This window comes from Vigna unguiculata, chromosome 6 (assembly GCF_004118075.2).
Source record: "Vigna unguiculata cultivar IT97K-499-35 chromosome 6, ASM411807v1, whole genome shotgun sequence".
Taxonomy (NCBI): domain Eukaryota; kingdom Viridiplantae; phylum Streptophyta; class Magnoliopsida; order Fabales; family Fabaceae; genus Vigna; species Vigna unguiculata.
In genome coordinates, this window is record NC_040284.1 from 3,350,809 (window position 1) to 3,366,109 (window position 15,301).

At 32.9% G+C, this 15,301-nt stretch overlaps 1 protein-coding gene across 4 annotated transcripts; it reads right to left on the minus strand.

Moving 5' to 3' along the window:
• Window positions 1–3,600: 3,600 nt before the first annotated feature.
• On the minus strand, window positions 3,601–14,958 carry LOC114188740 (long chain acyl-CoA synthetase 8-like). 4 transcript variants are annotated; one of them, XM_028077374.1, is made up of 12 exons: window positions 14,870–14,958; window positions 13,739–14,540; window positions 13,565–13,645; window positions 12,588–12,857; window positions 12,176–12,307; window positions 11,918–12,091; window positions 10,912–11,141; window positions 10,412–10,529; window positions 10,063–10,194; window positions 9,815–9,949; window positions 9,515–9,721; window positions 3,601–3,956 (listed from the first exon to the last, which is right to left on the minus strand). In XM_028077374.1, the coding sequence occupies exons 2-12, from the start codon at window positions 14,183–14,185 to the stop codon at window positions 3,783–3,785; spliced, it is 2,100 nt and encodes a 699-aa protein (XP_027933175.1). In that variant the 5' UTR covers window positions 14,186–14,540; window positions 14,870–14,958; the 3' UTR covers window positions 3,601–3,782. The 4 variants fall into 4 exon arrangements, with proteins under 4 accessions (XP_027933175.1, XP_027933176.1, XP_027933174.1 ...); XM_028077375.1 differs by lacking the exon at window positions 14,870–14,958 and adding an exon at window positions 14,792–14,806; XM_028077373.1 differs by lacking the exon at window positions 14,870–14,958 and adding an exon at window positions 14,640–14,771.
• Between the last annotated feature and the right edge of the window lie 343 nt (window positions 14,959–15,301).

Here is a 15,301-nt window from a genome sequence, read left to right on the forward strand (position 1 = left end):
TTGTTTGACAAAAAAATATATTTCTGTTCAAGTAAAAGAACTTCCTATTCTTGTTAAATTTTTATGGTTTATTAAGTACTCAATAAATTTATATTTTTCAATTGAGTCTATGTTGTTAAATGTTTTTGTTAACTATTAATTGAATGATGATATGGTTGTTAAGTGATTGTCGTAGTTCTTATCTTTTCATATCACATTCCTGAGTCACTAGTCCAGAAGCATGATATAACAACAGGATATAACATCCTTTACACAAAAATCGATGTAGTTGATTGCATGGTAAAGTTATCAAATCAGGTAACCCGACCCGACCTAACCCGGCCCACCACAAGTTGGTCACTTAGTGAACCAACCCAACCCGACTCACTTATTAGTGGGCCAAAAAAAATCAAACCCGACTTTTTTATTTTAAATTTAACTCGATTACATCGGTTATTCAAGGGAACCGATGTAGTATCACTTTTAATCCCCAAGGTGTGATAGGTTTCCCCATTTTCTTCTTCATTTTCGCACTTCATTCCTCTTCTTCGCTTTCTTCTTCCTTCATTTGCACCTTAAACATTCAAAGTCGTTGTGGGTCCTTCATTTGAAACCGTTGGTGGTCCTCCATTCGAAGCCCTCACAAAGCTCACTTACCTCGTCATTGTTAAGGACTGGGTGTTTCTCATTTCACCACGCTGCCACACCACTACAACAACGCCAAGGAGGTGGTTTCACATTGTGCATTGCTCCAAGGGGGTGATTTCAAAAAAGGGATCCATCTCGTTGTCGTCATTTGCAATTCCATCCCATTTTTGTTGTTGTTGTCCTCCTCTAAGTTAATGGGTGGTCCATTTAGGGTTCCTCTACCTGTATTGGTGGTCTCCTCAATTGTTTCGCAAAAACCCTCTTTTCCGCTACTGCCACTTGTCGTTGCTTGGGCCCCATCCATTGGCTGTTATCGCCCTCGCTTGGGTTGTTGGAGGCTCCATTAAGTGTTGTTCTACCTCTATTGTGCATTACCCATTATATGTTGAACATGTTGGTGGAGTCTGAGGGATTTCGACCCTCAACTATGTTTTTAGAAGTTGTTATTTTAAGTATCATTGTTATAGTTGGGCCTTAACTTCATGTTTAAGATTCAATGTAAAGATTGAATTGTACTTTTATCTTTAATTATTTTAAAATTAAAGAAAGCATATAGAAAATCATTATGCTAAACTTGAACTGTCCATTTGGGACAGTTTTGGGAGATTGAATGCATCCATAAATGAGTTCTTATATTGTGTAATAATGGATCGAAGTTGGGTGACATGTATGAAAATCATGTTGAAGAGTTTCTACAATTTGCTCAATGAAATGCAAGAATTGTGAATGGAAAATATTAATGTTCCTTTGTTAATTGTTTGAATGGGAGACGACAACCAATTTAGTTAAGAGAATATCTTCTTTGTGATGATTTCTTAAAGAGTTATTCAACGTGGACCTAGTATGGTGAAGTTGTAAACCTCTCAACCATATCTCAATCTCAAGAGTTGAATGTATATTGTGAATAAAAGAATTTACATCGCCCCTTATTTCCATGCATAAGTTGAACTCACTCACTTTAGTTATTATCTATCTAGATCCAAATCACTAACTAAAATCCTTATTTAATAGGTCTCATTGGCAATTGATTCTTGTTTGTCCCATAGACCATATTGTCGTGTGGTTTTGTTCATTGCATAAGGAGCCAAGCAAAGAATTGAAAACTTTAATACAAAGTTATGTGTTAACTACAAAAGTAATGGGTTTTATCATGATTATGTTGTAAATGACTAGTTTTATCGTGATTATGTTGTAAATTACTAATAACTTCTATTTTTAGTGCTATTAATGTCAATGATGTCTTAGATGGTAAATCCACGACATATTCATCCCATTTTGATTGGATTTATCCTATGGTACGTAGTTTGCATTGAATCCATATATTAGCAACTAATTTATCTTAGTTTTTCATATATTAATTTGATAAATTTCATATATTAGTGCAATAAGCAATGTAGAAGCTTTGAGTGTGGATACTACATTATGTATTGAATGTGGACCATAGTTTGTGCTAACATTATTGATTCACGGATCGATGTAAGAGTTTCTTTAACTATCGATGTTTAACTTTGCTTCCTATGCTATATTATAACATAATTAATATGTATTTTCCATATTACAGGTTTTTTAGGGTGTCAAACCATTGGGAACAAACAAACTTGAAGAAATTCACATGGTATGGATAAGATATTTTTTAGGCGTAAAAAATAGTTTTAATAACCATTAGGAATGTTTTATTTGGGTGTTTAAGTATTTTGGCCATAACCTTTAGCATAATAGTTTTGATATGCTTTAGTAATTTATTGTACCTTAGGACAATTATTGATGTTTAAGTATTATTAGAAAACATAAAGTAATTGAATTGTCTACAACCTTTAGCATAATAGTCTTGTGCAGGTTATGGTCACAATTGATTTAATATACACTACTTTGTTTTTTAAACAACAATAAATATTACATCGACTAAGGTCACACATAAGGTAATATCTCCTTTCTCTATTTGATGATTCTCTTTATTAAAGTGGTTTTCAGTAAACTGGGGTTATATATGTGATATTACATCGGTTCTAGCTACAGATGTAATAGGTCTCACACTTATTACATCGCCTCATACAACATCGGTGTAAAAATCGATGTAATATGCCCAAAAAAGTTGATGTAATATTCATTTTCTATACTAGTAAGTTTTCATTATATGTTATTTTATTATTTTAAAATTTTATAAAACTATAAATATAAAATTACAAGTTATTATAAAATCATAAAATTATAAAATTATAAATTATAAAATAATAAAAATAACATGTAAAAACAAATCTAAGAAAATTATCTAACGAGATATAATCGTTCGACTACTTAAGAGTCACGTCATATACTTAACACAAAAATTTAACGGTAGAAAGTCAATTAAAATGAAAATTTATTAAATGTTCAATAAATCATAAAATTTATCAAGGACTCATCGAAAATTCTCATATTAAGTGCCACTTAATACATAAGCCATTAGACTATATACATGTTTTAAACTTTTAATATGATGTAAAATACCTTTCTCAAAAAAAGTATTTCACATATGACAACTGAAATTCTGTATACGACTTCAATATAACGTTCAATCGTTTTCCATTTGTCGCTTCTCCTTCAGCTGTTCCATCTCCATTTCGTTTGCTACATTGCCACCACAAGAGACATCGTTTGTGGCTGGTGTTGCTCATAGCCATTGCTGGAACAATTTTTTTTATTTTTCGAATGGGTATTCTGAAATATACCCAGACTGGGAATTTCAGATTAGGAGGGACATGTTAAGGTTGGAAGTCTTTCGGGAATAAAATATTTACGAAATGTGTTCGTATTATTAACAAAAAAGAAGTTCGAGAACTAGCTCACCTTTATGTGTTATGATATCATAACTACTTGGTTGGTAAAAAACAAAAATATCTATCACTATTTAAGGTTAATGTAAACATAATAAGAAATATTTCGTGGAAACAAAAACATTAGGTATCAGTATAACTTATTTATAGAGTGAAATTATTGCTCATATAATTACTTTCCATTACTGCACTTTGGATGACTGTATCATGCATGTCTTTGCTGTGCCATATGAAATATATATTACAATTTACAAACAATACACACACTAACACACTACTTTCAGATTTAGAAAGAAAAAACAAATTACATAACTTACACTGCACAATATGTTGACAAAAAAATTAAAGACTTGATGCATACAACTTCTGAAGATCATCTTTGAATTTGGCTTTCAGCTGTTCTCTCTTTATCTTGAGAGCATTAGTGACTAATCCAGATTCAGGTGTCCATGGATCCGGAAGCAACTTGATCTTTGCAGGAATTTCAGATTTCACCAGCTTTTTAGCTTTTGCAACCTGACATGAATAAAGGTTTAGCCATTAATCATCAATACACAATGCTTATTAACTTATAATTTCCTACTTATTGTTGCATCATAAATAAAACTATATTGTTTGGAAGATCGAAATATAATTTCTGCAGAGTTTATCCGTCAAGCTTCAGATCAACGGAAATAATGTCCAGTCAAAACAATGATAGGTGTTAAAGCTTTAGCAATGTAGGAGACTAAATCAAAGTAAACGTAGAAAAGTTTGTAATGGAACAGAGAAAATGAAGAAGAAAAGTTTTTCATATTACCGTAAGAGAATCCTAAATAAAAAGTGCTTACATAGACACATAAGACGCAACCTATTTTCATTAAATGAGCAACAGATGATGAAGAACTAGATGATAAATGGAAGCTTCATCATACTTCTCAAGTTAGAAGAAAATAATTTCTTTTTTTTCTTATTATATCTCAATATATATATATATATATATATTTGTTGGATAATTTTGGAAAAATGAATAGCCTATTCTGGGAACAAATCATTGAGATTGCAGGATTATTATGCTAGTAATAAAAACCAGATATAACAAATATATTAGAACTACTAGGAATAATATCTAAAACTTCCTAGTAATAAAAACCGTATATAACAAATATACATAATTAAAACTAATAGGAATAATATCTAAAACTTCCTAAAATATATTTTGACACTCACTCTCAAGTTTGTGTTATCCGTTCCTAGTTTGGATATAATTCTCTCAAAGCTATTGTTGTTCAATCCATTATTGAGTATGTCTACAAGTTATCCTTTTGTAGACACACATGGAGTGCAAATCATGTCATTGTCAAGTTTTTCTTGGATAAAATGTCTATCCTTTTCGATATGTTTAGTTCTATCATGTGCTGGGTTGTGAGCTATGTTGATTGTTGATTTATTTTCATAATATAACCTCATAGGTTCATCCTACTTCCAACTGTCATAACAGTTCACATATTCATCGAGTCATTGCTCAAATTTGCTTCAACACTAGACGTAGCTACCACACTTTGTTATTTACTAATCCAAGTTACTATGTTTCAATCTAGGAAGGTGGAATATCCGGTACTTGGCCTCTATCCACAACTGAACCTTCATAATAAGCACCAATATATGCCTCAAGCCTATCATTCTTGTTTCTTTTGAACAAAATTTCTCTTTTTGGTGTCCCTTTCAAATACTGGACAATTATGAGAGAACCTTATAAACGTGCTCCCTTTGGTTGGTGCATAAATTGATTGACGAGGCTCACAACAAAGCAATATCTAGCCTAGTGTGAGATAGAGAAATAAGTCTTCCCACAAGTCTACGGCACATTTCTATATCTATAACAACATCATCCTCTGCACTTCTCAACGTTGTATTTCGATCAACATGAGTGCTTGTTGGTTTGCATGTTATTTTACATGTTTCTTGTAGCAAGTCATTAATATATTTTTGTTGAGATATGAAAATCCCTTTCTTGGAATGAGCTACTTCAATCCCCAGAAAAAGTTTTAGTTTTCGTAAAGTCTTGATTTCAAATTCTTTGACAAGGCATTGACTCAACCTTTGTTATTTTTTTCTTTTTGTCATTTCCAATAACAACGATATCATCCTTATAGACCAACAATACTTTACTCCTCCTGAATTAGAATGTTTGATAAATAAAGTGTGGTCCCCTTGACTCTGTTTGTATTTAAGGCTCATCATGACTTTGGTAAATCTACCAAACCATGTTCCAGGTGACTATTTCAACCTGTATACTGTCTTTTTTAGCTTGCAAACTATGTTCTAGGAGACATTAAATCCAACAAAAAATGGTAACTATATGGGTTTACAAGATGAAGAAACACAAATTTTATCGAGATGTTATCACTGGCTAAACTTTCCAGCCTTTAAGAATAGTAATGGTTTAAGCTCCATCCCTTACACTACCAAATTTTTCCAACCCTTTCATACTTGAAATTGATGCCTTGAGAATTGAAATAGGAGTTGTTCTAAGTCAAAGTCATCATCACATTGTCTTTTTCTCCAAAAAGTTAAATTCCATATTACAAAAACAATCTGCATACTTTTGGGAATTTTACACAATAACAAAAGCAGTAGCAAAATTCAAACATTAATTGTTTGGTCATAGGTTTGTGATAGAAACAATCAACATCGTGACAAAAAAATTGCAATTAGCATATAGCTCACAACTCGGTATAACATGATAGAGCTAAACATATTGAAGTGGGCAAACATTTTATCAAAGAAAAGTTTGATAGTAGCATGATTTGCATTCCATGTGTATACTCAAGGACAACTTGCAAACATACTCGCCAAGGGGTTGAACAAGATTAACTTTGAGATAATTATATCTAAGCTCATAATGGGAAGCACTTATTCACCAGCTTGAGGGAGAGTGTCAAGATGTTTTAGATTTTATTCCTATTGGTTTTAAGGGGAGTCTCCATATTGGCTATATCTTGGTTTTATTACTAGCATATTAATCCCGCAATCTCTGGGTTTTGTTTGCTAGAATAGGTTGTGTTTGTTTCCAGAATTATCCAATCAATATATATTTCGGATGTATTTAATGAGACAGAATAGCAGAGTAATTGTTTTCTTCTAAACTGGAGAGAAAGTAATTTTTGGAGATATCACATCGATTAGAAATATGATTAAATTATATTGTATATAAACGGATACAAATCTTACTAATAAATCGGTTTTATAGAAGACTTTGTTGAAACCAAACAAACCCTTTTTGCGTAAAGTGTTTTGATGATAACAAAACATCATCAAACCAGAAAAGACACTGGTTAGTTGAGATCAAGGCATCCCTAGACTATGTCAAATATTAGACGAAACATTGGTTAGACATTGTCTAATGATACACCATATATAAACCGTAATTATACATTTGATTGTCCAATGTGTATTCACGAGTATCAAGCAAGTTTTCTCAAAAGCATAATCAGCAGAGATAAGATGAAATATAAAGATTGAATGACACAAGTCTAGAAGAAAAGAGTTGACGTCTCAAGTCAAAGGACTTGACCAGACAAGTCAAAACAAAGTGAACTTCACTGGACAAGTCAAAGTTGATGATACAAGTCACGTTGACCAGACCAGACGAGTGAAGTCATCACACAAGTAACCTGACGACTTACCCTCATTAGATGCACCTAATACAATTTGATCATTATGCCTAAGTTATTTCTTTCGTATAATTATTAGTTGAATATTTAGTTTAAATTGAAAGAAATATTTTATTTGATTACTGAAAAATCAAATTATTTAAAAGAACTACAACGTTTAAAAATTATCTCTTGATAATTATATTTTGAAGATAGAATATTTTTAAATCAAACTTTCATTATATATATATATATAAACATTTTGAGACTTATGATTGAATTGATCTTAATTGCAATTAGTAGTTATTATAATCCTAATGAGATATTCCATAATTATGCTACACAAAGTTTCCATAAGTATGCAGATATTGAACGTTAGAAAAGATCAAATTAAAAAGACTCCAAATCAAGCTGGTGCTGAAGGAAAAAGGAGAAGAAAACAATAAAAGAATTTCATCCAAAGATATTTGAAGACTTGAAGAATTACATTGAATAATATACCAAGTCATTCCATATAAAGAACAATCAAGGAGAAGACTGATGAAGCTATTCAAATTCAAATCCTTAACGACTATCACTTCAACATCTATATAAAGGATGCAAAGTTGAATGAAGAAAGAGTGTGAACAACATACACAACTGATAAACCTATGAGAGTCATATCTATGAAATAGTGAATTGTGAGAATTGGGTTGAGAGCTTAAACATTACAATATTCTTCAAAAAGTGAAATTTTATCCTGTGCGCTTTGACTGTACTCTCTTATTTTGAGAGTTTTTCTTGTTATTTTGATTGAGAATTCTTAATCTCAAGGCGAAATTAAGAAGGTAATACTTGAAGAGGTTGAAACTAGTTGTAATCTGGAGAGGTTGGAACTCATTGTAACTTAAAGAGGCTGATACTTGTGTACCTAGAAAGGTTGATACTCATCATAACTTGGAGAGAGTGATACTTGTTCTAATCAAGGGTTTTGATCAATGCAATAACTTAAGTGATTTGTTTAAGAGATTGGACATAGCCCTTGTGTTGCGAGTCAACCAGTATAAAATTTGTGTGCTTTTCTATCCTTTATATCTATATTTTATTAATTTATATCTACGCATAAATATTTAAATTGTCTACATACTCTATTCATCCCCCTTTCTAGAGTCACCCTACACCAACAAACTTAAAGTCCACTTCTTAAGATAGTATCAAGCCTATCCTAGTGAAGTTTGTTGGCCCTATTGGACCATTATCACAAATATCTATCATGCTCGAAATGTCTAGTCCTTAGAATGGGAGTGTTGGAGATCTCATATCAATTAGAGATATTACGGTCGAATTATGTTTAAAGTTCACTTTTTAAGAATAATGAACTTGGAGATCATTTTGTTTTGGAGTTTTTTTTTTTTGTGTGTGCTTTTTCTTTCTAACTCTTTGTCTTCTCTCAACTCTTATTTTTCTCTCACAGACAGATTTCATGTATTATTGGAAGATAATACTCTAGAATCACAAAAATGAACTCACAAAAAAATGAACACCAAGAGTTGTTTATATAGGCACATAAGGCCACACCCTCATCATACTTTTTCAGAAAAAAGATAATCATTAGAAAAAATTATTTTCTCTCAACAGGTAGTGTGTTGGTGAAAGAAAAACACAGAACAAAGCGTAAACTTTGTCTTTTCAGACGTTGTCAGAGGCAACCTATGTTCATTAAATGACCAACAGGTGACAAAGAAGTAGATGCAGTGCCTAATGAGGAAAAAGCCTTCAGAAAAAAAGCTCCACATATGAAAGCTTCATCCGACTGAAGAAATATTATCAAATTTTAGCAATAGGTATGATGTAGGTAGAACTAGGAATAAAACTATTCGAAGAACTACAAAACTATAGGAATTCCTATGAATGAATAGAATCCGTAGGATGTATTGAATTGAGGAAGAATTACAATATCATTATTCAAAATTGACGTGCCTGCACTCTATTTAGAGTTAGCTTATTTATAGAAATATAGAAATACAATGCCATAAATAAAAATGCTAATGGAATAATAAAAATTAATTTTGATTATCAATCAGAGTTAAATTGATTGGCTGTGATGCAGCTTCCTTATTAATATGCAATTTTCTTATTAATCTTTCTGTATCAAGGTAAAAGAACAGAAACCCCAAGGGGAATTTCCTAACATAAATGTGAGGCGATATAGATACTATAGGAAACAAGGATCAACCTCCAGACCATTTAATTGAGGCTTTCATACCATGTCAAAGACCAACTTTATGCATATCTTTTGTTTTCAGGTGGAGGTCGATGAATGATTTACTATCTTAACACTGCAACCCGTGGAAGTATATACTATGATAAAATCTCCAATTTTCATTCTGGTAATTGCAATCTATCAGTTATATCTTGGTTATGCGCTAGCAAGCAAGGAAACATGCACAATTAGCTAACCTTAGAAATAGATTGTAGGACCTCGGTGACAGTTTCATGTTTGTTACACATATCAGGAAAATCTTTGTACTCAATACCAGCTTGTTGGGCCCACTTCTCCAGGGAATGATTACAAGCAACAACTAGAGCCACACAGTAGCTGTAAAAGGGGTCTGCATCAACCATTATATTATCCACATAATCACATGATGATAGTGCTGCCTCAACCTGCAATTAAGAAAAATAATGAAAGAGCAGTTAATGTACAAGTTGAAAAATTTACTTAGAATTTTGTGAACGGCATGGAATAACTTGAGTAACCTTTCCAAGAGAGACATATTCTCCATGCTGAAGTTTGACAATATCCTTCTTCCTATCTATGATCTCAAGACACCCATCAGGATGGCATTGTCCAATATCACCAGTATAAAACCAACGCATACCATGCTCATCAACCTGTGCTAAGTTAAAAAAATTATCCATGTGGCATACATCAGAAAAGGTAGGTTTTGGAACATTTGAATGAAAATTAAAAAGGAAATAATTATAACTGAATGTTTGAAAATTACCTTGAACACTTCATCAGTTTTTTCTTGATTCTTAAAATAACCAGCGGTTACACTGAATCCCCCAACTACAATCTCTCCACGCGGCATTGGTTTGTCTGATGTCAAATACCCTCCCTCTTCCCAAGAAACAAGCTATACAACAACATTAAAGAAGTCAAGTTTCTCCCGTTTTAAGCCTCATAAGTGATACTTACTAACTGCAACTTACATTGTGCGCAAAGTTTAATTATGCACAAATATGAGATTGTAATAATTAACGACTGTTAAATAAATCAATGCAATTTCTGTGATTATGCAGGGTTTAGAAAAAACACCACGCTGATTCTTCGTTGATGGAATATCAGCGTACCTTAATGTAGGAACAAGGAAGAGGTGGTCCAACACGCCCCACCTTGTGGTCGTACCATTCTGAGAATGTAGCTCCTGCAAATGTTTCAGTCAGGCCATATGCTTGCCCAATAGTAGCCCTGTTGACAAGAAAATATGAAAGGACAGAATGTCGTTAGAATTTAATAGAGAAAAGGAGAACAAAATTTCTGAGAAAAGTATGATTTTATTAATTGTTTTTGAATGTTACATTACGCCAGAAAACTTATATCTATTCTTAGATAAAAAATATTCCTAAGTGTTGAGTCTTGAACCAAGCTCAATAATGCTCCGCAATCTATATAGCCTATCTTATCAGTTAGATAGGGCTTTTGCTATTGTTTTTGTATCTTACACTTACTATCAGATAGAAAATCACATTAAAATCAACCAATGCAAAGAAGATAGCTTTCCCCACCACCTAAATCCATGAAAAGTTAGTTCTAATAATATGCAGTATAAAGATAGGACAGTAATTATTACCCCATGCAGATATTGATAAAGTTTTGTGAGTCTTTAGATAAAGGGGCTCCCCCACAAAGCATGTAACGGAGTTGTCCTCCAAGTGCAGCACGGATTTTCTTAAAGACAATGGTTTCCCATACCAACTTCTCCAATCCCCAAGCTCCAAGCCAGCTTCCTTTTACAGCTGTCACTCGGCGCTGATATGCAAAATGAAAAAGATTCTTCACAAGCCCCCCTCTATCCTCAACCTAAGTAAATTATAGGGAAGAGCACGGAAGAGAATAACTATTTAGTTGCCAGTATAAAACATTCAACAGCAAGGGAAAGTGATAGAAAAACAGTTTGTTTTTACAATTTGTAAAGAAAAAAGTATTCATCCAAGTAATCCCCCACTAGCTAAATTGTCTCCCTTTAATTCTTTCAAGAAATAACCCTTTCATCCTATAACATTATTGAACTAAAAGAGTCAATGTTTAGGAGAAACCATTATAAAATTGTTCACTATAAATTAATGTATTGAGAACTTTGTTCTATAGAGTCAATAGCATCATATGATCCATGTAGCAGGGCTTATCAAGTGGGATAAAGCTGTATGTTATTCCCTCTACCTTGTTCAGATCTCTTACAAAAACAACCAAAATTGTCCTAAAGTCATATCAAAACGACAATGAAATCCAAGATATTGTCAAACCTAATACATGATACATCCGTTAATTTAGCCTCAGTTCTCATGTGTTTGTTGTCAAATTTCATTTGTTGTTAAACCATCTATTCATATGGTTGGCTACCAAAATCAATACGCAGCCTACAATAGATGTCTGTGCTCTTCTTCTTTGCTGATGTAAAAGGATAAACTAGAGTAGCTAAGGCATCAGACCATAAACCATTCATGAGCTGAGATTGAGTTTAGTAGTTAACGAATTGGTGAAGTACTATATCACTTTTAGAGTTGGCTACCAAGCATACCTGTTTCTTTCCAATTTACTATATATATAAAAAGTTAATTTGGTAGTTTGATTCACACCTTCTTTACAACTCCATCACGAATACGATCAATAATATCAGGTACAGCTGCCAAAAGGGTGGGCTTCAACACATTGGCATCTCCCCTGGTTCCTTTCTTGATTTTACTGGATGAGTCGGTCAAAGTCAGAATAGAGCTGTAACCGATGGCACAACCTGCAGTTAGCATAACAGACTGGACAACCATAGCAAGTTAGAGTCTTAAGAGATAATATCATCAACTACTTTTACAGTTGGAAGAAGACTAAGAGGAAATTACCTCTGCTGCCATCTCAAAAACATGAGCAAGGGGCAAGTATGCCATGTACACATCCTTACTTCCTAAATTTGGAATCACTGTCATAACAGCTGTTGTTGTGGCTACCATATTCCCATGAGTAATCATAACATCCTGTCAAATCAGAGGAAACCACGGAACGGATGATTTTCCTTATATTTATTCACTATCTTAATATGGTTCCTGTGGATATTTTATAACCCAAAGTCATTGATGACAGTAAAGTCATACCAATAACAAAGTGTACTCATGTTTCTGAACTACAATTGTTGGGACTGTAAAGAGTATGAATCTGAACAAAGCACTATGCAAACATGCATCAATCAAGAACATGAATAAGGGTCTGTACACACAGAAAGGGACACCTGTTACAAAACTTGAATAAGAAACAAACCTTTGGCAGACCTGTACTGCCACTTGTGTACATGATAACCGCTATGGCATTCTTGGAAGGCAAGTTTGGTTCAACAGGATTTTCTTTACCAAGTTTCTCAACTTCACTAAAAGAAGCAATTGTCCAGTTGCTCAAACTTCCTGAGAAAGAATCTTCATCACTGTTATCATCTTCAAAGTAAATGACATTTTGGATAGAGACTAGTCTTGATCTGATTGCATCCAACTTCTTCAACAACTTGGACTCGCATATCAGAGTTGACACTTCAGTCTGTCCACATTCCAAAGCAAAAAGTGAGAAAATGTCTACAACTTTCAGTATCATAATCATTCACCATTTTGGATTTGCCTCCTCATCAAATCCAACTATTTTCATCTCATTATACAGTCTCTAAGATGCTCATTATACAGTCTCTAAGATGCTCCTTATACCAGCTACAGTAATGACTTAACAGTAAGTGTGCTCCTTCTTTAATCTCCCACCAATGATATGTTAATTCTTCTATATTTTTTTTCGTGATTTTAGTCTTCATATTTTGGTCAAATCCTCAATTTTCTATAGATATTTTTTTATTTCAATTATTTTTAACGTTACGAATATGTTAGATCTAGAGTTCAATTAGGCCATAATAAAAGAAATAAAATGTATGCAAAATTAAAGATTAGATCAAAATCGCATGTTTTCTAAAAGAAGGAGATTAAAACCATAGAAAATAAAATCGCGAATTAGAAATAAACAGAAGATCAAAACTGTATTAATTTCAAGTGGTTAGCCTGAATTTAGGTTTATTTGACTTTTCTCATGAGTTTGGTTTAGTCCCCTTTGATTGACGTATGTTTTTTTTTTGGCACAAGACATATGATTGATGAACTATATAAGATGTCAACTTTGTTGGAATCTCTTTGTTTCAGTGATACCTTTGATACTAATCTTTGATTAAAAAAGTTTGTAATTTTTAGAATATAATAACTTCTTACCTCGTTTAGCGAATGGACCAAGGCATCTTCACCAAGTGTAGCATAAATAGTAACAACTGTTACATTCTGCCTGAAGCAACCCTGAAGTTTAGCAAGATTTTCATTAAAATGTGTGAATGCGGAACAGTTAAACCAAAAGAAAATGGAATGATTGAAAGAAATGAAGGAATTTACCTGAAGGGCAATCAGCCACTCAGCCCTTGTGTCAGAGAAAATGGCAACACGGCTATCTACACTGTGCCCTAACTTCATAATTCCAGAAGCAAAATTGCACACACAAGCAAACACCTCTCCATAGGTTTTCCATTCATAGTCTCCCAAGTGAACCTTCTCAAACCTTCTGCCATCACTGGATGGAACAAACTCCTTTTGCAGTAATTTTCTTGTCCCAAGAAATGGATTGTTGTGGTGTTTTCCACAGGATTGCTCAAACAGATGAGCCATGGTTGGTGCCCCTTTCCAAGGAACTTCAACCAACTCTTTTTTTCGAGCATTGCGCACTGCATAACCTTCCTCACCACCAACTTCCACAGCCACACCTCCATGGTCGTTCCTCATAACCATGCCACTCATATTGTTCAGGCATTTTAACCATGAGGAACTACTATTTTGATCAACCATTTTCCTGTGATGGCAAGATATTCCTGAAAGTTTGTTCAAATGGAGAAATGGAGCACAGCACAACTTGATTTTCTGGTTCAAATGGTGAAAGAAAGCACTGAACACAACTTTTCTTCAATGATATCACAATTAAACAACACAATACACGATCAGTCGGATAATGTAATCAAGATAAAATACAAGAATCTCAATAAACCAAGCAATTGAATGTGATTATGCAATGTATTTCAACTAAAAACAAAAGGGGTTGATTTCAATTGGGAATTGGAAAGTACTCCCTTTCAAAAGTTGATAATACCAACCGCCACGATCAATGAATTTATAAATGTTATTGAGACCGAGTAAACCCTTTGACCTGAACATTCAAAGCATGAACTTGAGGTGAGAAATAAAAAACATTCATCAAAACCCGCAAGAAAAGAAAAACTCAAGAAAATAAACTAGTCAACCATACAGAAAATCAACTATTCAACCATTCGAAATTCCAGAAGTCAACTTTTCAATCATACAAAACTTCATAGAAATTAACTATTCAACCATTCAAAATTCCAGAAAATAAACTATTCAATCACACAAAACTCAGATAAATGAAGTACTCCACCGTACAAAACAAATAAAGAATCCTGTATTAGTCAAATTTGGAATCAAAATTCATGATTTTGGAAGAATTGGTTAGTTGCGTACCCAAAAAGTCAAGGTGTCTTTTAATTCTATTTGTAACATCGAAATCAACTTTTAGTTTTAATTCAACACATACTAAGAAAACTTAAAAGTTAAGTTACAATATTTTTTCTTAACTCGAGTTCAACTCAAAGTAAATTCTTACCTGGAATTTAAACAACATTTAAGACAAACGATTTTATTTTAAAAATTAATTTAGATTTATTTAGGAATTTCAAACTATATTTGTTGGAGAGAATGGTTGCACCGATAAATTAACTAATTTGAGAATTGAGAATAAGATTAACTTCAATTGTTATAATGTAATTTTACCTGTGAGTAGTTCAAAGTTTTTCATAATAGATTTAATTCCTCGTGTTTAATTTTGTTTAGACGAGAGTATGTTTTATACTTTCTTTTTACATGTTTGTGTAGTTTCATAATTTTGTATCATGT